Source organism: Fusarium tjaetaba, assembly GCF_013396195.1.
Source record: "Fusarium tjaetaba strain NRRL 66243 chromosome Unknown NRRL66243_c0000230, whole genome shotgun sequence".
Classification (NCBI taxonomy): domain Eukaryota; kingdom Fungi; phylum Ascomycota; class Sordariomycetes; order Hypocreales; family Nectriaceae; genus Fusarium; species Fusarium tjaetaba.
Window position 1 is genome coordinate 1 of NW_023501426.1, and position 24,519 is coordinate 24,519.

At 48.4% G+C, this 24,519-nt stretch overlaps 10 protein-coding genes across 10 annotated transcripts; 4 read left to right on the top strand and 6 right to left on the bottom strand.

Moving 5' to 3' along the window:
- Positions 1-4,236: 4,236 nt before the first annotated feature.
- On the bottom strand, positions 4,237-4,908 carry FTJAE_9983 (acetyltransferase; the record flags this gene model as incomplete). The annotated part of the gene is made up of 1 exon (XM_037356960.1): positions 4,237-4,908. One exon carries the CDS (start codon positions 4,906-4,908, stop codon positions 4,237-4,239), a length of 672 nt encoding a protein of 223 aa, XP_037202921.1.
- A 907-nt stretch (positions 4,909-5,815) lies between these two features.
- On the top strand, positions 5,816-7,710 carry FTJAE_9984 (phosphate:H+ symporter; the record flags this gene model as incomplete). The annotated part of the gene is made up of 5 exons (XM_037356961.1): positions 5,816-6,351; positions 6,404-6,636; positions 6,686-7,182; positions 7,228-7,309; positions 7,355-7,710. The coding sequence occupies 5 exons, from the start codon at positions 5,816-5,818 to the stop codon at positions 7,708-7,710; spliced, it is 1,704 nt and encodes a 567-aa protein (XP_037202922.1).
- Positions 7,711-8,172: 462 nt separating this feature from the next.
- On the bottom strand, positions 8,173-8,669 carry FTJAE_9985 (uncharacterized protein; the record flags this gene model as incomplete). The annotated part of the gene is made up of 2 exons (XM_037356962.1): positions 8,173-8,504; positions 8,555-8,669. 2 exons carry the CDS (start codon positions 8,667-8,669, stop codon positions 8,173-8,175), a joined length of 447 nt encoding a protein of 148 aa, XP_037202923.1.
- A 490-nt stretch (positions 8,670-9,159) lies between these two features.
- Positions 9,160-9,906, bottom strand: FTJAE_9986 (trichothecene 3-o-acetyltransferase; the record flags this gene model as incomplete). The annotated part of the gene is made up of 1 exon (XM_037356963.1): positions 9,160-9,906. One exon carries the CDS (start codon positions 9,904-9,906, stop codon positions 9,160-9,162), a length of 747 nt encoding a protein of 248 aa, XP_037202924.1.
- A 388-nt stretch (positions 9,907-10,294) lies between these two features.
- FTJAE_9987 (succinyl ligase subunit alpha-2 mitochondrial) lies at positions 10,295-11,523 on the bottom strand (the record flags this gene model as incomplete). The annotated part of the gene is made up of 4 exons (XM_037356964.1): positions 10,295-10,662; positions 10,708-11,086; positions 11,133-11,249; positions 11,458-11,523. The coding sequence occupies 4 exons, from the start codon at positions 11,521-11,523 to the stop codon at positions 10,295-10,297; spliced, it is 930 nt and encodes a 309-aa protein (XP_037202925.1).
- Positions 11,524-12,383: 860 nt separating this feature from the next.
- FTJAE_9988 (ammonia ligase) lies at positions 12,384-17,073 on the top strand (the record flags this gene model as incomplete). Its single annotated transcript, XM_037356965.1, has 23 exons — positions 12,384-12,432; positions 12,491-12,499; positions 12,554-12,600; positions 12,652-12,660; positions 12,714-12,760; positions 12,811-12,847; positions 12,894-12,922; positions 12,982-13,048; positions 13,108-13,141; positions 13,195-13,202; positions 13,253-13,349; positions 13,401-13,408; positions 13,464-13,514; positions 13,562-13,702; positions 13,748-14,451; positions 14,500-14,745; positions 14,794-14,846; positions 14,902-14,984; positions 15,676-15,696; positions 15,756-15,840; positions 16,029-16,724; positions 16,769-16,890; positions 16,939-17,073. 23 exons carry the CDS (start codon positions 12,384-12,386, stop codon positions 17,071-17,073), a joined length of 2,778 nt encoding a protein of 925 aa, XP_037202926.1.
- A 483-nt stretch (positions 17,074-17,556) lies between these two features.
- On the top strand, positions 17,557-18,522 carry FTJAE_9989 (uncharacterized protein; the record flags this gene model as incomplete). Its single annotated transcript, XM_037356966.1, has 3 exons — positions 17,557-18,072; positions 18,120-18,434; positions 18,484-18,522. 3 exons carry the CDS (start codon positions 17,557-17,559, stop codon positions 18,520-18,522), a joined length of 870 nt encoding a protein of 289 aa, XP_037202927.1.
- A 227-nt stretch (positions 18,523-18,749) lies between these two features.
- FTJAE_9990 (capsule polysaccharide biosynthesis) lies at positions 18,750-20,009 on the bottom strand (the record flags this gene model as incomplete). Its single annotated transcript, XM_037356968.1, has 1 exon — positions 18,750-20,009. One exon carries the CDS (start codon positions 20,007-20,009, stop codon positions 18,750-18,752), a length of 1,260 nt encoding a protein of 419 aa, XP_037202928.1.
- A 429-nt stretch (positions 20,010-20,438) lies between these two features.
- FTJAE_9991 (uncharacterized protein) lies at positions 20,439-22,054 on the bottom strand (the record flags this gene model as incomplete). Its single annotated transcript, XM_037356969.1, has 5 exons — positions 20,439-20,501; positions 20,583-21,251; positions 21,308-21,490; positions 21,541-21,978; positions 22,028-22,054. The coding sequence occupies 5 exons, from the start codon at positions 22,052-22,054 to the stop codon at positions 20,439-20,441; spliced, it is 1,380 nt and encodes a 459-aa protein (XP_037202929.1).
- Positions 22,055-23,097: 1,043 nt separating this feature from the next.
- FTJAE_9992 (C-3 sterol dehydrogenase C-4 decarboxylase) lies at positions 23,098-24,201 on the top strand (the record flags this gene model as incomplete). Its single annotated transcript, XM_037356970.1, has 1 exon — positions 23,098-24,201. The coding sequence occupies one exon, from the start codon at positions 23,098-23,100 to the stop codon at positions 24,199-24,201; it is 1,104 nt and encodes a 367-aa protein (XP_037202930.1).
- Between the last annotated feature and the right edge of the window lie 318 nt (positions 24,202-24,519).

Sequence of the window (24,519 nt, forward strand, 5' to 3'; positions counted from 1 at the left end):
GGGGGGGGGGGGGATAGGGTGTGAGTGTAGTGAGCCCCAGACGCTGATCAGTGCATCTGAGTTGGTGATGAACTCTGTTCTGTATTATCGGGTGAACCGGGACGAGGGATGTCTGTATTGGGATGTCCCCTCACTTCAAGCTTTCGAGCATCATCTTTCCTTTAACGAGAATTATCATCAGGTTTCTTGATCAATTGCTTGAGCAGATGGTGACGGACTCGTATGGAAAGACGTCCACGGCCAACACGAGATAACAAACCAGGGTGCAAAGTTACAGGACAGACGACCCGTGCACTGCCGGCCCAGCATCAGTGAGCGAGTGACATGGAAACGAAGAGGGGCTGGTTCCCAGAAATACATCCTTGCAATTGGATTGGTGCTCTGCCCTGCAAACCCTGCTGTCGTCAGCTGGCATGGGATGGGATGAACCAGAAGAAACCGCATCATTCTTTGGATGCCTCAGCATGCAATAGCAGAACCACGTTATAGATCAGGAGCTTTCTATAGTAAAAGGGGGAACTCAATTCAACATTGAACTGAGCTTTAGGAGTAATGATTAGCTTGCATTAAGTATTGCCCGTCAAAGTGCTTGCCCCCCCTCACCATCACCGCACTAATAAGCGCCACTTGGTGACATGTTCAGGTTGCAGCGCGTGAGGTGTTGTACGCAAGACGGCAGGTCACTGAAGCAACAGTACAGATACAGAGAGGCCAGCATGATCCATATGTATGTACATACGAGCACACGTAAAAACTCAAATGCATGCTGTTATCCCTTTCTAGCGTTCTTGCTTTGCCGATCGGATCAGTAAGCGGAGTGAGTGGTCTGATGGGAAAACACGAAGTTGAGCGGAGAGACCGTTGTCTCAAAGCTCGGACGTAGAGCCAAACTCATGATGGACTGGCTTGGTCCTGTCGAGAATAAAAAATTCAACCTTCTACCGGCCCGTCCAAAAGATGTGGCATCTTTTCAAGATCCACTCCACTGTCAAGACTCAAGAGCCACTCCCGCAAGCTTCTCAACATTCTTCCGTTGACTTTCTTCTTCTCGAGAGTCTACTCGAGTCTATTTCCACTTCCTCCAGCTTCTGCCACGTGAAGATATGTGCCATGACACGTGAAGTAGTGCCCAATTGGCCTGTGATAAGGAGACAACAGTCATCCATGCCCTTCCAGAAGAAAACAAGGCTGGGGAGGCATCGTTGCAACTGTACAGTAGCAGGCCGATGAGATATTTTTAACCCAATCGTCGATCTGGCAAGGCAAGGTTTTTCCATTTCTCCTGATTAAAAAATCGCTCTTTAGTGGCTGCACTAATTCATCTCAACTGTCGTCATTCACATCCTTATCATTCGGCCTTGGCCCCGAAATTAAGCAATTGCCCAGCTGTCTTTGTGTTCGCCAAGGGCGTGTGCCTCCTATAATCCCTGCATTTCTCATGCTCGCCGCTCGGTACCTGCGTCGGGGGGTTTTTTCCCGCGGCCAAGAAATTTGCCTGTCTAGACGGTGAAAATTTTGATGGGAAAAGGAGATTGGATTGAGATTGAGAGATCTAAATCGTTAACTTAGGGCTGGATCTTGGGAAAAGCTTATCACTGTGAGAGATGAGGCCGATAGAGAGGTTGCAGCCTCTGGTGATTGAGGCCAGGATGTGCGTGATAAGACAGGTCAGGGTTTGTTAGACGAGCGAGGGGGTTCGTTCTTATCATGGCGCACTTTTGTCAACGGTCAGTCCATCAACTCAATCCTCAGTCAATTGGTGCGCATTTGCCGATGACGATCGCATCGACAAACTCTCGCTTTCACATTCTCCATGTGAATTGAATCCAGTAACCACTTCATTCTGAACTGAATCCCACAAACTTAAAGACCCCCAATCCAATTGTATTCGCATCTCACCCCACGTCGGGGGACATGATCCGCAGCGGTAGAATTACACTCTGACCATCTGTCAGCACTTAAGATCTCACTCTCTTACCCACCATTGCAAGCGATATGAACATAAAGCTTGGCAAACAGTCAAATCTCAAGCCCATAATTATCATCAAATTTGAAGCTGTTGTAGGTAAGAACCGTGTTTGTTGCAGCCTCAGAATATGCATGATTCATTTCCATTCTTCTCCGAGACCTCGAGTTTCATGCATCGCCTTGACCCACTGTAGACATCTCCGATGAAGCCTGACGAAGGATCGTTACCCTGTATCGCCGCAAAGTTTCTTTTCGTACAATTGTTTACGGTTCATGCAAGCCTTTAAGCTTAATTAATTATCGAGAAATAATCCGTAATTGAGTTTGTGTATTCTGGAGTAAGTCCATGTGCTACTTGTGTCTGTTAGGGCTGGTAATACACAGATCCTCGAACATTAGAGGCAACGTCACTTAAGACATAAAATACAACATCGAGAGACATCCGAAGCCCGAAAATAGCTTTTATGGATTCACCATTTCTTACCATAGTATTTACACCAATCATAGCGAGTACAGTGAGTTCGTTTACCAGATCTTTTAGTCATTATGATCCCAACAAGCTGTGATGAAACATGGGCTGGAATGTGAAGGGAATTATCACCTGGAACCCGCTACAGATGCCCCAGTAAATGTCTTATTTGAGCCTCCCTTGATCGCGCAAGTCTCCAAACCATTCTAGAGAAGATACTAGCAGAGCGGAGAGGGCCCCCAAGCCCCGTTGTACGGGCTGTGTCATCCCTCGCGGCCCGTCGTTGGCATTCCTGCAATGCGGGTGTAAGATCGGACGATGAGGTGAGCGGGGAATATGGAATGAAGAGAAAGGTTGGTGGTACGCAATTGATATTTTATGTGAAACATTGGAGTTCGCATTAGTATGATCGCACGATGCAACATGCTGTGGTTCTGATGTCGACGATCGTGGTTGATCATGTTCGCGTATCTATATGATTGATTGAAGGCCGAGTTGATCAGCGTGGTGGGCGACCACGAAAGGTGTCGTTGACCGAATTGGATGCAGGATAATGATGAATAAATAAAAACTCGGGTTTGGCGAGAGAGCTGATGCTCTGTGATGGCAATATGCCCGCAGAGGATGGCTGGGGGGCCGCTTGTGATGGTTGCTCACAACTCCAGGATATCCAGCGAGTTGAAGGCTTCGAGAGCTTGCAACGGAGGGTGCAAAGATATGGAAGCATTACCATAGTTAGTAGCAGTCTTTAGAGCATCGGTTTCCGCTCACAAGCCTGCCTGTCGGCGTCGGTCGGAGGGCCTCTGTCGTAAGTAAGATCACTATCCACATCGAGGTTGCTCAACATTGTAACACTCAGCCTAACTAACAAGGAGGGAGAGAGGAAAGGCGCTCAAAGATGTGGATAGATGTCCCGAGGCATTTCGGAGAATTGCAAGTTATCTTGGATATAGTGGTTCGTCGAGTTGCTGCTTGCGCGTGCTTGCCTGCTGTCGTTGAGCAACCTACCCAGCAATATGTCAAAACGATTGATGTCGGAACTTCCTCTAATCAGATCAAAGTCTCGGGCGCATATTGCTGGAAGAATTCGTACCGAGGGATTGCAGTCACAGGGTCATCGTTCTTAGTGACCTTGCAGATATATCCAGAAGCCCGCAACATCGACTGTCGCATTTATCCAGATACAGCAGAAAAGACGGGCGAAGACACAAGGAACAGTCCGTATTTGTTTGAGATGCAATTTCGGGAGATCTTGCTGTTATTATAGTTTTTGGGTAGTCACAAGAGTAATGGCCCATGGTCGTCGGCATTTGGCTATGTTGCATTGTTCATCTCGGCACTGCACTCGACGCATAAAGATGAGCAACGCTTCCAAACTGTAAATCATCAAACATGCTGAGGGTAACGGCGGTTGAGTCGCGAGACACCAAAGTGATAGACGGCCTGTACACAAATGGCCAATAAACTATGCTGCTGTGCACTGTACCATCAACAGTGAAGCTGGACGGGTGAAGGCGGCAGCGATGGAGAGAATCTTGACTCCAATGCTGGTGCCATCTCAGGTTTTGCTGCTTTGGAGATGCCGGTCTGCCAAGACGAAACCGATTGCGCGCACTCTGGGCGGAATAATCACAGTGGTACGGGTGGTTGTAGTTGACGGGACTTCAGTCAAGCAGATGGGAACGCATCGAGCACCGTCGCATGCATTATGAATAATATCTGCTTCATTTTAGCGACCAGTGATCTAAGGTGGGCGAGTGGGTGAACCTACATTACTTTTCTACGTACGCAACTCGTCGCTATTGAGGTCCCTCTTTGCCGTCCTCCCAGTCCTTCAATGCTGCACTAAGCGCCTTCTTCGCTTTAAGTTGTCGGGCTAGGAAAGGAGCGCTGAAGAGCTCATGGAGAGGCATTTCGCTGTTTGCGTGGTCTTGCGCAAACTCAACGGTACAGCCCTTGCCCAACTTCTGCTTCGCGATCTTGACACTCTCGCGCAGCATATCCCCACCAAGTCCTCGACGTCTGTACCGCGCTCTTGTTGTCCATGCACGAATGAAGGCAGTCTTGTTGCTCTTCTCTAACCGAAGGACCACCACAGCGATGATGTCCTTGCCAAAGCGCGCCCCAATGATGGTGTCCTCACCTCCATCGTTCTTCATCCAGTCAAGCCAATTCGTCTCCTCAGCGATGCGAATGTACGCGCTGGTGAAGTATCGAATTGCGACCAGATATGTGAGTATGATACCGGGGTAGATGATTAGCATAGTGCTGATGTCTTTGCCAATGCCCGCGCCATAGTGTGCGATCGCAAGAATGGCGATGAATACAGAGAGAGGAATTGGGTGGAAGATCATGGCGCGTGATGCTGTTTGACGCTGCTGCGCGACACTGTCGGCGATGAGTTTGAGAGCATCTTTCTTTTCCTTTGGATCGGTTAGGATCTCGATTGATAGAGGTGGTGGTTCTGACATGGTGATGTTGGAAGAGTGAGATGACAAGTTGACGTATGATGCGCGCGCAAAGAATGCGACAACCTTGCCTAAGGTATAAGCGAAAGTAATAACACCCTTAAAAGCGACGGCCCGAAAAGAAGAGATAGTCACAAGAGAAAAGAAAGAGACAGAATTCGATGACCCAGACTTAGAAGAGTCGTTGGAAGACACGTGCTCTCCAAGTCGCAAAAGTCTTGGCCCGCGGGATTAAAGCGGCAACACAATCGATGCTTCTCATCAGCTGAAGCCGTGATACCCGAAATATCGAATACTCCAAAAGTCCAAACGCCTTCGGTGACCCAATGCAGCAGAACTTTACCACCAACAAGCTTAGTCCTTAATGACAAGCTTACTCTCTCGGTGACTCCATTCAAGTCCAGATGCACCTCAATCTGTCACTTTTGACGCCAAGGCGGGTCGGAGCCACGCTAATTCCGTGCCGTGTCCCGAGACCCCAGAACACTCGTAGCCAAGCAATCTCAACGCTTGAATGCACGTGGGAACCGAGCTCGACGTCTATTCGTCCTCACTTATAACTGTCGTGTGCTTCATCCTATACCGAGCATGGAGACTCAGGAGATAGCATGTCGAGTTCTAGAAGAGCATGTCCTCGAGAAACAAAATTTGACTGGTGCGTCTCGGTTCAGACGGCTCTTGATGGGATTTTTGTAGGAGAGAAGTATGGGGGATTAATATTGAGGTCAATTTATATATATCAGATCGTTTGGTTCCTTTCCAGATCTCTTGGCTTGTTCTTGGCTGCAAGGATAATTTCACTTGTAAACGTGCCGCTGGGTACCCTTTCCAAGTACACGTACGTACAGTACACGAAAATCAAGACCAGTTTCTATTCTTCCTATCGTTTATTAAAATAATTCTTCCTAAAATGGCTACCACTCCTGGTCCCGTCGCCAAGACAAGCGGCGGCAACAATGCCTTCCACAACTTTCACAACGACTTTGCTCACATCGCCGACCCCAATGAGCGTCGTCGTCTTGCCCTCGCCGAGATCGACAAGGCTCCCTTCGGATGGTACCATGTTCGCGCATGTGTCGTCGCCGGTGTTGGTTTCTTCACTGACTCCTACGACATCTTCTGCGTGTCCATGTTGACCATCATGTTGGGTATTGTGTACTACCCTAGCAAGGGAAAGCTTGCTACCAGCTCTGATAATGCTATCAAGCTCTCGACTTCTGCTGGTACTGTTATTGGACAGCTTGGATTTGGTATGCTGGCCGATATTGTCGGTCGTAAGAGGATGTATGGTCTCGAGCTCATTGTCATTATCTTTGCAACTCTTGCTCAGGCCCTGACTGCTGGTTCCCCTTCCACCTCGCTTGTTGGTCTCATCATCTTCTGGCGTGTAGTTATGGGAGTAGGCATTGGTGGTGATTATCCCCTTTCTTCCATTATTACCTCCGAGTAAGTCCATTCGACTTCACAGCTATGGTGTCCTGGCTGACTAACATCACAGGTTCGCTACCACCAAGTGGCGTGGTGCCATGATGGCTGCCGTCTTTGCCATGCAGGGTATCGGCCAGCTCGTAGCCGCTCTTGTCATGATGTTCCTCACCCTTGGCTTCAAGTCTTCCCTTGAGGGTGCCCCTGATACCAAGCACTGCACTGGAGACTGCCAGGTTGCCGTTGACAAGATGTGGCGTACCCTTGTTGGCTTCGGTGCCGTCCCTGCTTGTGTTGCCCTCTACTGTAAGTCGCTTGCACCTCTACCCCTCAACACATACTGACACTGGCATAGACCGTCTCACCATCCCTGAGACTCCTCGTTACACCTTCGACGTTGCCCGTGACGTTGAGCAAGCCGATGAGGACGTCAAGGCCTACATGACCGGCAAGCGTGAGGGTGACGCCGACGAGGTCGCCCGTGCTCAGGCCCACGCCAGCGCCAAGTCCAACCTCCAGGTTCCCAAGGCCGGCTGGAGTGACTTCTGCCAGCACTACAGCAAGTGGAAGAACCTGTCCATTCTCATCGGTACCGCCGGTTCATGGTTCTGTCTTGATGTTGCCTTTTATGGTCTCAGCTTGAACAACGGTACTATCCTTAAGGTTATCGGTTACTCTACCAAGGATGCCAACAACATGTACGAGTACTTGCACAACACTGCTGTTGGTAACATCATTATTGTCTTGGCTGGTGCTGTCCCTGGCTACTGGGTCTCGGTTGCTACTATTGATACCCTTGGACGAAAGACTATTCAGCTTGGTGGTTTCATCATTCTGACTATTCTCTTCATTGTAAGTTGCTGTCATGGCTGGCGGTTACAAAACTAATATGTTTAGGTCATGGGTTTCGCTTACAACCACATCTCCTCCAACGGCCTCCTCGCCATCTACGTCCTTGCCCAGTTCTTCTTCAACTTTGGTATGTCTTTATTTCACTACTAAACACACAAACTAACAACCTCAGGCCCCAACACTACCACCTTCATCGTCCCTGGTGAGGTCTTCCCTACCCGCTACCGATCCACTTCCCACGGTATCTCCGCTGCCTCAGGAAAGATCGGTTCCATCATTGGCCAGGGTGCCATCTCCATCCTCCGCACCCATGGTGCCACCGACAAGAACGAGGCCCCCTGGATGGACCACGTTCTTGAGATCTACGCTCTTTTCATGCTTCTCGGTATCTTCACCACTCTTCTCATCCCTGAGACTGCCCGTAAGACTCTTGAGGAGCTCAGTGGTGAGGATGACTATGCCAACAACCCTGAGACTACCATTGATACTGAGGCTCACGCCGGTAAGAATGAGCGAACCAGCGGTTAGGAGTGTGTCACTCTTTTATGTTGGTGCTGCTGATTGGTTGTGTTGGTATCACATGCAACTTGGCAGTGATCTACGGACCCTGCTGGGCTGATGGAACAGAACCTGATTTACTAAACCATTCCTTGATTTGGTTGAGATGCTTGGAAGCTCAACAAGTACATTACAAGTTTATAGCAAAATTAATAATCACTAAATAAATACCAAGTTACTGGATCATCGTGACTTGACCGTGCTCAGTTACAACTTATTAGTGAAGAAGAGATATTGAGTGATATCAATCTGTATTGAAGCATAAAGTATACTTCGTGGTATATACCAATAATAATTAAGCATTCACATAATAGTATCGCTTGTCCGTATCCTGTATCGTTCCTTAACCGAGACCATCCATCAAGCCGAAGGGATACCCAACCCTTTATCCAGTCCATTACCAAAACACCAAAAGGAATCATCCAACAGTAATTACTCCTTCTTGCCACCCAAGAGTCCGCCAACGGTGTTACCAACGCCCTTTCCAACATCTTGTAGCCCCTGGGCAGCACCCTGTCCACCACCTACAACAGCATTCGCTGTGCTGTTCATGGCTCCAGATCCTGGAACATCCTTGTTGACGTATCCGCCGTTCTCATCACGACCTTGTCGCTCAGCTCGGTTCACGCCCTCCTTTGATGCGAGGTCGCCGACGGGTTGGAGAAGTCCTCCTTGGCCGACTTGACCGGCAGCGAGGTTATGGACGCCGTCTTGGAGAGTATCGACTTGTTCGACGCCTGTGACTTTGGTCTTGTCGAGGTTTTCTATCATGATGTTAGAAGAGAGGGGCTGTGATGGGGAGATGTGAACTCACGCTTGGCCGCATAGCTTGTCTTGTTATCCTTGGTGAACCAGCGAAGATAGATGTCCTCCATCCAAGGAACCCACTTCTCGTACTGCTCGTTATAGGTAGCCTTTGTCCACTCCATTGTGAAGAATATCAAACAAAATTATGTGGAATCTGCTGTATCGTTTATCGTCTTGTTTATCTTGTAATCTAGATATCTACCAGATTCAAAGACCGTGCTGAGGACATCATTATATACACATTGCGCGTCTTGCTACGTCATCCACTTTGCAAGGATCTGAAACGACGCAAGACAAATCTCATAGGCTGTTTCATTTCTTGGTGGTGGTTGACCAAGACGCATTGTGATGCCATGCTGAGTCTTTTGGGTGTGGCGCGTGTCGCTCTAAAAACCGGTTCTCGTGGCGCCTCGACGTCATTTGGTGGGAGGACGACAGGGATGAGCCACGATGGTGTTTATTCTACGGTCCACCAATCAAAGAGGAAGAGAGCGAGATATGTACAGGCCCCAAGGGCTCCAAACATTAAATGACATCTTTTCTTTAAGAATATCTAATTGCAAGGCTTATACCGATTCCGCCGTGGTAAAAATACCTATTTGATCGCGGAATTTAACCTTTGGAGCCCTTGTGGCCAGTACTGTACTGTACTTCTTTTTGGGCGAGGGAGCTAGGGGAGGAAATGAAACTCGGGACCTTGAACCTGACTGATAAAAAGACTAATCTGATAGGGACTCTGTCATGCCTTAGACTCTTCTTGCCATTATTAAAAAACGCCGCATGTTTCTCTGTTGTCAAAATATCCGAGGATGGAAGTTTCCTGTTTTTTATCTTCCCACCACAGGCTTCAGCCAAAATTCGAACCATCATAATTAGGCCTGTTCTGTCGACGACTTTGGTGTTCATACTGATGGTGAGGATAGAAGTGCTTGGGTCGAGGGTTAACTTTAGCTCCATCACAGGAGAAGGTTTCGACTCCGCCCAAGGCTCATTAGGCTCCTGTATGGGGACATGGTTCTCGTTGATCCAACCCATAGGCCAGTCCTCGTCCTCCTTATGACTAAAATCAAATACGGGGATATCTGGAAGGTTGTCGATCTGGAAGCGAGGTATGACTTGGAAAGGGATGATCTTGTATTTATTGGCTCCCTGATCTGTGAGTCCGTCATGTTGGACTTGGCCGGAGATCCAGGGAAATTCTCTCGAAAGGCGTACCAGGCCCTTGTGCACACGGGAAATAAACACGCTGCGTGAAAAAGAGGTTTTGCCGTGGAAGACAAAGCAGAGGTTGTGATACTCTCCGAGATAGACTCTATCGGTTAAGGGGACGATTTTGGTGTTCATGTCCAGATCGGCCATTTTGTACTGTAGCTTTTGCTGATATTTGATGTGATGTGCTATGTTGATGATAACTTTGTAGTTGTGAAAGGAATTCTGACCTCAAATGGATGGTATCGGCAAAGGAGAGAGGAAGAAAGGGAAGGAATACAGAGCCTACCATAGCGGGAGGGGGTTAAACACCTGAGGTGTCAAAGGGAGGAAAGAAGAGCTCAGGACCGGGACCTTAGCCCTAAGTGATAAAAGTCTTTAGGTAAACTTAGCCTAAGCTTAGGGGACTCTTTACTTAGTTTATTTTGACACCTTATATTCAGGTTCGGTGTTTCTTGCCTAAGGGGAGCTTCTCGTGGCAACAGCAATGTAGTCTTCAAACGCAAGTGCAGATCTGAACAGGAACTTAGTTCCAGCTTTATCGCTGAAGCTCATCGAATGAAGCAACACCTTGCGTCCCAAGCAACTCCTTCATCCTTTCGCCCATGACTCCAGGGTGCGGCACTATGATAGCTCCTGCATCTTCGAGAGCTTTAGTCTTGGCCTCTGCAGTAGCATCTCCATCTCTCCAGATCGCACCAGCATGTCCCATGGCCTTTCCTTCAGGCGCCGTGCGCCCTGCTACCATCGCTATGACAGGCTTGGGTCTTGGGGACGTGCGGCGATGTTCTCTAATGAGCTCCGCGGCTTCGAGCTCTGCCTCGCCCCCAATTTCTCCAATGACAATGATTCCCTTGGTTTCATCATGGTTGAAGAAGAGCTTGAGTCCATCTGCCAGGGTCGTGCCTGTCCCGTGTTAATGGCATGTCAGCTTGTGTGATGAGGACTTACCTGGTAACATATCGCCTCCCATTCCTACAACGAGACTCTGTCCCAAGCCAACTCGTGAAGTAGACCCAACAGCCTCGTAGCTCAAAGTACCTGACTTGGACACTATACCAACACAGCCGCGAGTATACTGCTTGTAGGGCATTATACCTACGCGACACTGGTTCGGGGCGATGATGCCTGGACAATTGGGACCTACCAGTCGGGTCTTGGACTGTGTTCTCAGGACCTCATGAACCCGAAGCATATCGTGAACAGGTACATGTTCTGCTACAGAGACAACGAGAGGAACCTCTGCCTCAATGGCCTCGAGAATGGCTGCGGCTGCGAATTTCGCGGGGACAAAGACGGCGCTGACGTCTGGGTTGACCTCCTTCATCGCCTGGGACAGCCATTAGATTGGGCAATTGAATGAGCCAGTGACTCACCTCTTTGACGGTGCTGAAGACTGGGAGGCCGAGGTGTGTCTGGCCACCTTTGTCTGGAGAGACTCCCCCGACAACTTTTGTTCCATAATTTATCGTGTCCTTTGCATTTATGGTTGCCTGGTCGTGAGAAGTCAGTGTCTAGCTTCGTGACGCGTGGGATTGAGTCGCGTGCGCACCACTGGGCCTGTAAAGCCTACTCGATTGGCGTGGCGTAATTAGTCAATCCCTCCTATATACACAGAAAAGCATCACACAAGCATACCTTGGTATATAACTCGAGTCTGGTCTGTTATCTTGAGGTTCCGTATTGTTCTATCGTATGGACTTGTATGAGTTGAGGACGTGGAGAAGTATTTCGCTGTCCTGAGAATATTTGCCGCAGAACGAACATGATGGGAAACCCGTGGTGTTATCATCCTAAGTGTGTTACGTCCAACTGAGCATACAGAAAAAAATTACATAGAAAGATGTGACCTTACGCGAGGTGCCGCTGAACAACGCAATTGCACGTTGCTTCCGAGGTCAATTGGTGATGGGTCGCGAAACTACCCCGCCATTGGCGATCCTCAAGATCACCATTGCCAGCTAACCTGTAGCAAGAGATACAACAAGCAATTGGCCTTGATAAAGAGCTTTCTAATCGTATCGAAGTTGACGTTAGGGAACCTGTCATCTGATGAAGTTAAAATAATGTCGTTTCATTCTTCCAAAATCAATGCAAGCTTGTTGCACATCACAATGTCTCTATAATGAGAATTAACCAGGCGTTTTTTGATCAGCGTTTACACGAAGTATGTTGGGGAACTGTCCGAGCCTGAACCATCATTTCCTATCTATTCGACGTATGTTCTGAGGGATTTCACTCTGGCATGTGATACTTTCTATCCCCCATGACTCTTCCGAAAGCCTTCTACGTAGCTGAGTGCTGGCCATAAGGTCAATCTTTAGGCTGCTAACACAGAGATATCTGAATGGCTTCAGTTGAACATGTTCACTGGCTGCCAGGTGGGGCTCAACCAGGATGAATCCACGGCGTGACGCACAGAGTCATCTCTAAGCCGCATTTGGAAGGCGGTCAACGTTCTGAGCTTCACAGGGCGTGGCAGAAATCGTACCCCACCGCTGAATCTTTCTTTTCGTTGATTGAAGTTTTTGCGAACGCGCCGTACAAAACTCCCAGCAACTCCGCCCTGCCATATTAGCAGTTTCTATTCTTTATATAAACGAACAATTGACAGAACAAACGGCATCATGAAGGTTGTTCTTGTGAGCGGCGGAGTTATCTCTGGTGTCGGCAAAGGTATGCTTATCGTCGTCGCATCCTTGTTATGAAGGGCGTGCTAATTCGTGAATCACAGGCATTATCGGTATGGCAATTGATGAGCTGTGCTGATCTTCTCAACGACTGACACCAATGTTAGCCAGTAGCGCTGGTCTTCTTCTCAAGACTCTTGGTCTTCGAGTCACGGTACGATACGACAACCATGGTCACCGAACGAGCTTTGACTAACGTTACCAGGCGATCAAAGTAAACCCCACCGACGAAACCCTCCCTCACCGACGAATCTAACACTCGACTAGACCGATCCTTATATCAACACCGACGCTGGTCTTCTCAACCCTCTTGAGTATGTTGCGACTCAAATCAATCGTCATTTCTCCCGTTAACACATCCCAGGCACGGCGAGTGCTTCGTTCTCGACGATGGCGGCGAGGTAGGCTCAATATTCACCGACGAAAAACTTTGTGCTGACCCCTCAGACCGATCTCGATCTTGGAAACTACGAGCGGTATGTTCTTCGACAACAAGACTCGACCGAAACTCGACCAGGGACTTATAGTACTCCAGATACCTTGGCATCCAATTGAGCCGTGACAGCAACATCACTACCGGCAAGATCTACCAGCAGGTCATTGTACGAACCCTCACGAATCTTCGATGCGCGATCCACGACCGCTAATACAATTGATGTAGGAGAAGGAGAGACGTGGAGACTACTTGGGAAAGAGTATGTGTTACGTTTGAGATTGTTGTTTTATGCGGATGCTAACGATTTCGTAGCTGTTCAGGTACATTGCGCAGCACAACGATCTTGTAGATCCAACTAACAGCATTCGAGGTCGTCCCCCACATCACAGATGCCATTCAGAACTGGATTGAGCGCGTTGCCAAGATTCCAGTTGACGCTTCTGGTGAATCGCCAGATGTTTGCATCAGTACGTTTTCCATGAGCCAGATCTCACCCGACATTCGCTAACCCACCATAGTCGAACTTGTACGATCTCCTACCGATTACCGATGGCTTGGCATAGCGACTGACTTGGCGGCAGGGCGGAACAATTGGCGATCTCGAATCCGGTCCTTTCGTTGAGGCCCTTTCAGTATGAAACCCAGACCGATCTCGAAGCTTGATACTGACAGTATAAAGCAATTGCGACACAGACTCGGCCGCGACAACTTCCTCAGCATCAGCGTTTCCTACGTCCCTATCATCAATGGAGAGGAGAAGACAAAGCCCACTCAGCATGCCATCCGACAAGTTCGAAGCGCTGGTCTGATCCCCGATGTGGTATGTTCCTCGCGATCCATACCAGTCCTCGCCTAACGTCTCCAGATTGCCTGCCGCTGCGAACGAGAACTCGACATCGCTACCATCACAAAGATCGCCCGAAGCTGCCAAGTCGAAGACGAGCAGGTCATTGGCGTCCGCAACATGGACACCATCTACCAGGTCCCTCTCCTCCTCGAGCAGGAGGGTCTTCTTAAGCTTCTTCGCAAGGGTCTCGCCCTCGAGAAGCTTGAGGTTGCTCCTCCCATGGCTCAAAAGGGCCAAGCTCTTTGGGACCTCTGGAAGAAGACCGTTGTCCCCGATCGACACCTCGAACCCGTCAACATTGTCTTGGTTGGCAAGTACGTCAGCCTTGACGACTCGTATCTCAGTGTTCACAAGGCACTCGAGCACTCTGCTATGCGATGCAAGCGCAAGCTGAACCTCATCTCCGTCGATTCCGAGCACCTCGAACCCGATATGCAGCAGAAAGATCCTAGAAAGTTCCACGAGGCTTGGGCTCATGTTGTTCGAGCTCAGGGTATCATTGTTCCTGGTGGTTTCGGTACTCGAGGTATCCGTGGTATGGTTGACGTCGCCAAGTGGGCTCGTGAGCGAAAGCTCCCCTATCTCGGTATCTGCTTGGGTATGCAGACTGCAGTCATTGAGTACGCTCGCAACGTGATGGGACTTAAGGATGCGACATCCGAGGAGTTTTCTGCTACCGCTGAGCACAAGGTTGTCATCTTCATGCCTGAGGGCTCCAAGGAGTAAGTCAATGTTAGGTGAATCAAGGAAGGGATGCTAATAAATGACAGGAAAATGGGTGGCACCATGCGACTTGGTAGCCGAACATCCCACTTCAAGCCTGGCACCGAATGGAGCAAGCTCCGAGGTCTGTACGGAGGAGCCGATGTTGTAGAGGAGCGTCACCGACATCGCTATGAGGTGAACCCCGACTACATTGAGGATCTCGAGAAGGCTGGTCTTTCCTTGACCTCAATGGATGACCTCGGTGTCCGAGTTGAGACCATTGAGTTGAAGGATCATCCCTTCTTTGTTGGGTGAGTATTTTCTATTGCAAATATCGACTATTGGCTGACCGTCAACAGTCTCCAGGCTCATCCTGAGTACAAGTCGAAGACCTTGGCCCCCGCGCCTTCGCGTGAGTATCTCAATGTTGCTTCTCACCGCCCACCATGGCTGACTGACTGTATTAGTGCTCGGACTTGTCGCCGCCAGCTCTGGATGCCTCGACGAGATCATCGAGGCCGCTCGCGTGAAGAAGGAGGCCACCAACGGAGTCAGCGACGTGACCAACTTTTAGATGGCGCAGTTCAATGTCAGGCTTAGACTGGGAGACGGTCCCACGGATTGGGGGTTCTGGGCTTAGATCTACGTAGGACGTGAGATAACGAGGTTTTTTAGACTGCATGGTTGGCGTTGGGTGCTTAAAAATGAACTATACCTTGGCGAAAATGATAGACATGAATTTACAGATGCATTGTATACTGAAGTGCTCTCAGTTTGAAGTTCTCAATCTTGGTGACTGGTGATCAATTGAACGTCCAACACAACGCTTTCTGCTCGCGCAAGTCCACCAGTCGCTAATAAATGGATAGCGACGCCTGCGACTGTTTAACTGAGTGTTTAGCTAGTTTTGCTTCATATTCCCTCTGTGATGCATTGTCAATTGAACTTGGCGACGGCGAGATTGGACAGTTCGCCGGTGACACGTGACTCAGATTTGTCCCAGTACCGGACCCCTCGTCGATCGTCTCGGCAACGTTCTTTAATATCATCAAATTGTGAAATTCTGGCGTCTGTTAATTTTTACTACTGCAAAGCCATGGCTCTTAGATTTAGATCCGAACTGCGAAACATTCCTTTATTCTCGAACACGCTCAATGTACTGATCGTCTCCCAACTTTTACGCTCACTTGCTAAGGGAATGCCAGACTCAGATAAGATGTCTACATATACACGAATACCAGTCACAGAAGCTCATGGAAAAAGTAAGTCGAGATTTCAGTTATGGAGTCACAACACGGCGAGCTTAAGACGTTTTACTTAGGAAGGGATACCCATTCCAATGGGTGAGCTTGTTAAGTCAAAGCGAGCTGGACAGGTGATGATGGATCGTATAGCAGACGGAGCAAGTAAGCTACGAGACACAAACTTTGGTTGATCCATAATGCTAATGTTCACTCTGAAAACCCTCACGCACTTTTAAAGCCCCAGAACCTCCATGGAAAACGAAAGTTCTCAGAAATAAGAGACAAGGCAGCCGGAAGAGGTCAAATAAAAGCGCTACTACGCTATATCAGAGATACTACCGGACAGAAAGACCACAGGGATCTGACAATCCCGGTATATATGGAAAAGGTTGTGGAACCTGAAGAGAAGTGGCGTCTCACCATGGCTGTTGACCGAGAGAGATATCGACCGATAATCAAGATTCGAGATGCCAAGAGTCACAAGGGCCTTCCCAATGTTATATACGAGTCTGCGTTTCAGGAAGTGTTCGAGTTCAGTCTGAGCACCGGCATCACTGAGGAGTTACTCACCGACATAGCGCAGAGCTTCCATCTGGGCAAGGCCTCAAAGGAAAGCTTGAGAGAAGTCATCCAACGCCTTTTCAACATCTTTCGAGACAAGGAAGCGCTCAGTCTGGAAACAGATCTATTGTTTCTCAAAGATGGAACGTTTATGTGTAACAACTCGGATTTCTTCTTTGACGACGCTGCGTGGTCGCGACAACAAAAGCTTTTTTCTCTGAGGGATAAGGGACAGGAGATCCGGGAAGAAGTGCGAGCTGAAAAGCACGGGCTGGTGTATGTTCATATGAATGGGAATATTGGAAATGTGGTTAACGGTGCGGGACTTGCGATGGCGACGAATGATGCGATTAGTCTGTATGGTGGTTCGAGTGCGAACTTTCTTGATGCTGGGGGTCAAGCTACCAAGGAGACGATGCTGCAGGCCTTCAAGATCATCATGTCTGACAAGCGAGTCAAGGCGATTCTGGTCAACATTTACGGAGGTATGTTTGATCCTAAGGTATTGAGTATGAACTGACAGCAGTAGGAATCACAAGATGCGACATGATTGCAGAGTCCATCATCGCAGCAGCAAGCGAGCTGGGTCCTTTGAAAGTTCCTATGGTAGTCAGGTTACAGGGAACGAACTCGGAGGCTGGACTGCAGCTGGTAAGTGCTTCGCGTGTGAAATGTGGATAATAGCTGAAATGATTCTAGCTCAAAGATGCTACTTTGGATATCCACGTTGAGGCAGACTTCGGAAAGGCGGCTCAGGAGGCAGTCAGGTTGGCTGACATAGGCGAGAAAGCTGAGAAGCTCCGGATGAAGCGCCAGAGTATTCCTGAGCTTTAAGAGAATAGCTAAGCGGACAAGATATCAAGATTCCGTGACTGGATCCTTGATATGACCATAACATATAGATATAGGGTCTCGCCACGGCTATTTGGAGAAACATCTCAGATATGTTGCCGATATACGTGAAAGGGACCTTTATCCCAATAGAGTAACCACCGGCATAACTTGATAACTCAGGCAGACGCGCGGAATCCCGACTGTCCTTGTAAGCTTACCAACCAATAAGACCATCTCCAATTAGACACTGAGTGCCGTGAACCCCTGTTCATCCTCGTGATTCCTTCGATATACTAGGCCGGATATGGGCGGATGCATCCTTCAGGGCCAGAAAGAGCATAGCATCGAATCTCCCCAGAATATAAACACACGTAAGCACCAGCTCACCACAAACAACAATGCTTTTCGTTTCTCATGTCAGTACTTAGACCCTCGAGAGACTTAGTGAAGCCTGAGTGAAGCGTCAACTGTCATGCCGCGACAATGGCTGCTCTCAAAACTCGCCTTGGCTTCACAACCACGACCTCGTTCTCTCTATTCTGCCTCTTCGGGGGTCTATTATTTCTGTTCTCAACTCTTCAACTTCCCTACATCAACATCGACGGTGTATTCTGCGCAAAGGGAAATCCCTGGTCAGTTCCCGGAGAATGCTATGTGTTCCAGAAACCAGGCCTCATGCGGTCTGGCATGCTGCTACACCTGGTGACGTTCTTACCCGCGGGTGCTCTGGTGTGTTTTCAGTTCATACCGGCTCTTCGCAGACCGAAGTATATCAAGTTTCACCGCGTGAATGGGTACATAGTTCTGGTACTCTCAGCCGTGGGGACGGTGGCGGCATTGATTATTGAGAGTGAGGCTATGGGTGGCATATTCTCAAACAGAATAGGAACGTGGACTCTTTCGACGCTGGTTACTACTGCGATGGCGAAGGGTTATGTCAGTATCAAGAACAGAGAGATCGAGAAGCATCGTGCGTGGATGCTGAGGGCCTGGTTTTGGGTGAGCACTCCGCTAACTAAAGTCCTAACGTTACTGACTTGCAAAAGGCAACATCGATCATCACCATGAGATTCATTCTCGTATCACTAGCCCACATTATAGGCCACCCTTCCCGATCGATGACCATGAGCATGTCATGCGCAGTCATCGAGTATTTACACGAAAGTTTCCCTGGAGCGAAGCAGGACCCATATCCAAGTTGTGCAGCATACGCCTCAGGTGAGAATCCGTTGCAAGAAGCACTTGTGACGACCAATTGGGATTTGAATGATTTGCCCGGTATCACGGCTGCTTTAAGAGTTGGATATGCTGTTGGAGGTTGGCTAGGCTTTGTTATCAATGCCATCGGAATAGAAATCTACGTAAGTTACTTTCTGTTTTTATTATTATTGGAATCTGACGGTAGACTAGATATGGAAGACGACACCTGTCCGAAAGCTGAAAGTTTAATGAAAGGCTAGATATTGGTGTATATAGTAACTAGAAAATATGTATATATGACTATAAAAGTATCACAAAGAATATCTCGGAAGTGGCTTGATATGCCTCGCTGAGGCGTCATAAGCTTTAAGCATCAATCAATAACTCGGAGGGAAGGTTTGAACACATATAACCGTTTTATTCTAATACGCTGTATCTAGCCCGTCCATTCTCAGCTTCTATACCCCTCTAGCCTTCTAATTCCTAATCTGAGCAGCAGTTTTGGTAGGCGAACCGTATATAATTTCGTCGCCATTTCTCTGTGGCTCCAATCTCACAACCTCCCTCGTTGGTTCCCAATGCACAGTTCCATATCGGTACAACTCTCCAAAAGTCCCAGGACGATATGTGATATCGTGATTCTCCTTATTCTTGACGAGATCGCCCAAAGCTAGACGGTCACCCATTGAGTTGTGATACATCTTGTACATGTGACTCTTCTCGAGCATTTCCACCATGAAGGCTTCAGCTTCACTTCTCTTGTCGAGATCAGGCTCATCGAGGCGTGTGAGGAAATAGTCGGCTTGCTTTTGGCCGTCGAGGTTGGTCTTGAGAGCACCGAGAATACCGTTTTCGATGCCTTCTACCATAAAGACCTTGTTCTCCCAGAATTCACGGCCGTTGAAGCCGGTGGTGACGTCGACGAGGTTACGGGTGCGGTCGCCGATAACCATTTGTGAAACATAGTCTGTCATGAAGTAGATCTGACTCTCATCCTCAGGATTTGCAAGACCTTCAGCGAGACCGATCTCAGTGATGAGAGGATGCTTGTGAAATCCATCGACATTCGTTCGGCCCTTCCACAGCTCTTTATATCCTTCATGCCAGTTCTTGATGAACTCGCAGTTCTTGCGAGCAGCAAACATGAAATTACCAAAGTCACCCCATTTGGCTCTGATTTGGCCTGTGATTATCCATGCAGCCATTTCATACGGCGTGTCAGGCGATGCAACGTGATTCCAGAACAGCGTGTCAAGATGGATATGCAGCATATTGCTAACGTCCATCCAAACTCCGCCATGTTCGTAAATAAGAGGTAGGCGAGCAAGGTCGGCTGCATGTTGAGGAGCGTGTTTGCCATCCATGGTTTTATTGACAAAGGTTTCTGGAAACCACTCTTTGCCAACATACTTGAAAATGTTGTTAGGTGAGCCTTCGACAAAATCTACCAGGCGAACCGTCCATGAAGGACCGAGGCGTCTGACCCAGTTAATCACTGTGCGTTGATGGCTGGGGTACATGGCGTAGAAGCCTTTGTCCCAGACTGCCCAGACATTCTTCTCTGAGGTGATGGGCTGATATGTCTGGAGTTGAGCGATGATTTCAGAGTCGGGGCGGAGATCTAGCAGTGAAGGGTCGATTTCGCGCAGGCCTGTAGCGCACTTGGGGATTGTAAATTTGCTCATTGCTGAAGTTGTAGTTGTAGAAGTTGGTGTGAGAGTTGGTGTTGGGCTCATGTGTGAGGAGTTGAGTAATGGAGGTGAATGATGGTGAGCTTGGAAGGAACGGGGGGTTTTATGCAGTTATTATATCGATGAAGTGAGTGAATCGAGATGAGTCGATTTCTTTATCGAGGATAGCCTCAATATTTATGACTCTGTAGCTGGAGAAGAGTGATTCTGAAGGAGAATCATGATAGGCTGGGGGATCTTTGATTGACCTTGGCGGAGATCTGAACTAACCGGAAACGGGCCATTTCACGATGAATCATCCAGTGACACTTTTGATTGGACACCACTGTGCTTATTTTCGTACTCGCCTCTCTTCCTCCAACTCTCAAGCGATAATTCTTCCTCAGCCATTGGCCATTCATCTACTGATGATCTTCTCAATAGGTTCAAGTTCTATTAAACTCTTCATCTTGATGTTTGACTTTATTCAACCATCTACTCAGCCATCTCTCTAACCTCCTCGCAATATCCCTGGTCAAACCCATACACCATCTTCACCTTTTTATTTTCAGGCCCCAGCATATGCACACGAATTGTTCTAACTCTCGCACTCTCGGGTATGTCACTACTGCATCTCACCTCTCTTCCACTCCTGGCCTCTTCAAGTTCCATCACCTTTGCTCCTACTCTGGCTGATTGGGTTCCATTAAACACCCCTTCTTGTACGCGTTCTGCCAGCATTACTGCAATAGCTCTTCTTCGAACATGTGGATCGCGGCATCGTGCGATAACCGAAACCAAGACTGATGTATACCCCAGGTCAACGTGGAAATATGCTTCCGAGGGAGAGTCTTTAGCCCAGTTTCTTTGAGTGTAGTTCTTATCAAGTCCAGCTGCCGTGGCTGCGTAGTTTACAATCTCGTCAAATTCAGCAGTGAAACGATCCCAAAAGCAAGGGTCACCTTGACCGTGCAGGTACTTTGCGACGTTGATCTCCAGGTACTTTCGATGAAGCTGCAACAGGGCGATTGCTCGCTGCTCACCAATAGTCAAGACTTTGCCACTGTTCTCAAGCTCAGTCAAGAGATTATCAAACGACCGGCCCCATTGCTCGACCTTTGTAGCATGCGATATTGTCTCGTAGATTGACTTTCCCTTCAAACCGGGACTGGCCTGCTCAACAAGGAGCTCTAGTATAGCTTCTCTGGCATCAGAAAGAGATGAAAATGAAGCTCCAGCAGGTGGAAGTGTAGTGCTGAAGGTCTCACGGTATGATGTCCAAACGCCTGCATCAACGTCCCCCAAGAGCTTGAAGAGGTTAGTGGAGGTTCAAGATGACGGAAGTACATATGGTGAGGACATACCATAAGGAGTTGCACCGCAATACGTCTGAAGCAGGCATCAGCAAGATCAAAGGTTGCTTCGACGTCAGAATTCAAGTCAGGGCGACGGTCTCCATTGCTAGAGAAGTTCCTTCTGAATTGTTGGATCATGGCACAGCCATAGCGAAATAGACCAATGGCTGAGTCCGTCTTTCCATGAAGAAGCTGGAGGCAGGTTAGCATAAATTAAGCAATAGCAGTAGGAAATAAGTTACCTCAATGCAGATGAAAATCAAACATGAAAGCACTAGAATATGACCTTGTGATGAGGTGCTAGGTGAAGGGTTGAGAAGTTCCTTGATAGCAAGGTTGTAGTGTTTCAGTGCAGAAACAGACTCAAGACTCCGCCACTGTTCATGAGTAAGGTAAAGCTCATGGTAATAAGCCAAGGCGACGATGGCATGTCTTATACAATCTGTGGACTGAGCTACTTGGAGAACTCTTCTATTCCAAAGGTCATCTTCAAAGAATGTTTGGAAGTTGACCAGGGTCTTCTCGATGAAGAATTGGAATGATCGTGCCTCGGGACGAGTGGTATATGTGGAGATGACGGAGTTTGGGGAGGAGACAGCTGATAGGGGTGACGCAGCTGGGGGGCTAGGTGTGTTGGTTTGATAACCATCGCATTTACGACCAGTAGATGTACCTGAAGTCTACCAGTCAGTCGTAGATCCCTGTATCGAGTTATGCAGAAGGACATACATCTCGTACAGGCTGGACGGGCTTCATCACATTTAACTCTGCGGACTACTTCAGTTAGAACAACGAACACAACGATAGAAATGGAAGACAAGACGTACTCCTACAATCTGTTAGTCATCTTATTTACACTCGTTTGCAAGCCATTCAGAATGAACTCACTTGCAAGTGCCGCAGCCAGTCCGTACTTTCGGTGCTCTAGCACGCTGTCTTTGCCCTGGTTTTACGCGAGTCATCTGAGCCCAGAATGACCATACGAGGTTTTGTCTGGGTCTGAAAGGGTTTGCAGATGAGAGGATGGATGAGTTGCAAAAGCGGTCCTATCCTTTGGATGTCATACCCATCCTGACTGAGATCCTGCACTAAGCCTGATCTGATGTAGCGAGGTCAGATTCCAGACTTGCCCGTACGAGGTGGCAAATCAGAGATCGATGATAAGTGGTTCTCCATCCTCCTCGGGTCAACTTTTCAACGCAACACAGAGAGCCATCGACCATACAGAATGCAGCCAGTGTATTAAAACGAGGAGGACAGTCAGTAGAAGAAGGAAGTATAACAGAAAGTTCCAAAGTCTGCCGCTGTGATGTAGGTGATCAGTATCTCAAGTGAGCCAGATCTCCCATTTCCAAGAACCAGGCTATCTGTATAAACACGTCCAAGGTATACGCCGAATGCTATAGGGAAAGCATTTCACGAAAAGCCCAATATCGCAGAGGGATTTGCTAGCAGTATGGCAGCCACAACATATTGCCCACGCTGAAAAGGTCGAGAAAATGGGCTTGTAATCTAGTACAAAGTCGACAATTGGGAAAGATTCTAGACCCAAGAGAGTAGAGGTAACGGATAGCATGAATTTCATGGTGTTTACTCCGTACTGTAGAAACGAATTTGGCGTCCTTGTACATATCCGTTGGATGTCTCAGATCCGTCGGAGATTGACAGAGATCCGTTGGAGAGCGATGTAACAACGGATCCATCGGAGTAAGCAGCAGCGCAGCCACTCAAAATCTCCCAACCCAGAAGACAAAACCACCTCTCAACAACCTACCACTTCCACCAACAGAATCTCGATAATGTCTGACATAAGAAATATCTCGACACCCATCATCAGCTCCAGCCTTATCGTTGGTGGCTGCGGCTTTTTGGGGTTCCATCTCACGAGACAATTGCTGCAAGATGACGAAAGCGGTCAAGTTTACGTTCTGGATCGCGACGTATCCAGAAACCGACACGAAAATGTGTCGTATATCGAGGGAGACATCTCTGATGGTGAACTTGTGCGAGGAGTAGTCAATGAAATTCGTCCTACTGTCATTTTTCACTGTGCTTCTCCGATCGCAGCGTTGCCTATGAATCGCGAGGGCGAATTTTACGCGACAAACGTCAAGGGCACTGAAGTATTGCTTACGGCTGCTTCTGGATGTGATGCTGTTCAGGCATTCGTCTTTACATCAAGCGTTGACGCGTATGCCAACCCGCCTCACACGAATGCTGACGAGACATATCCTCTTTGGTCACCCCACGACAAGTCGAATGAGTACAATCGGACAAAAGCAATTGGCGATAGCATAGTCCGTGAAGCTAATGGCCCAAAACTACGTACCGTCACTCTACGACCTGGTCACGCCTATGGAGAGAGACATGTCCAAGGCATGGTTGAAGTTCTCGATATGTGCAAGAACAAGAAGCTCGTGCAGATTGGAGACGGGAAGAATCTCATGGAAGTCGTATCCGGGGAGAACAATGCGATAGCTCATGTTCTCGCTGCAAAGGCTCTCCTCGACCCAAGTCGTGCATCCGGCAAGGTTGACGGAGAAGCTTTCAACGTCTCCGATGGAGCTCCAGTACCGTTTTGGCATCACACAAGAGTTATTTGGAAAACAGCAAGAGGTGAAGACATCTCCAAGGATATCATTGTTCTGCCTGCTTGGGTGATGATAGTCGCAGTCTTTGCGGCAGAGTGGCTATTCTGGATATTCACTCTCAACACAGCTAGGCCTCCGGTTGAGTTACGGAGAGTCTCGCTGGAGTATTGCGTCTACACGCATACTTACAGCATAGAAAAGGCAAGGAAGAGATTGGGGTTTAATCCAGTTTCAAATCATGACGCTGTTGTGGCGCAGTCGGCGAGATGGATGTTGAAATATCGAGAGAGCATGAAGCAGAAGTCTAGTTGATTACAGGCTACGACCTTGATCACCAGCATCATGGAGATACGCTGTAGTACTCGCTATCTGATCATGGTATGAAGGCTGGGTAATACGAAGTGTATCTGTTAGGCTCACCGCCGGGGACGGAGTACGTAACCAGGCCGTTTTCAACTCCTTGTGATGAATCTCGGGGGGACAGTCCTACGGAGCAGACGAAAACTCACAAGGCCGTGATTATCACGACAACTACTTGTGGTTAAAAAGTGAACTGGTGTTTGTGTAATAACCCATGAACCTGGAAATTGCTTGGGCACAGAAGCCTTACGTGGCCAGCCAAGGCTTGTC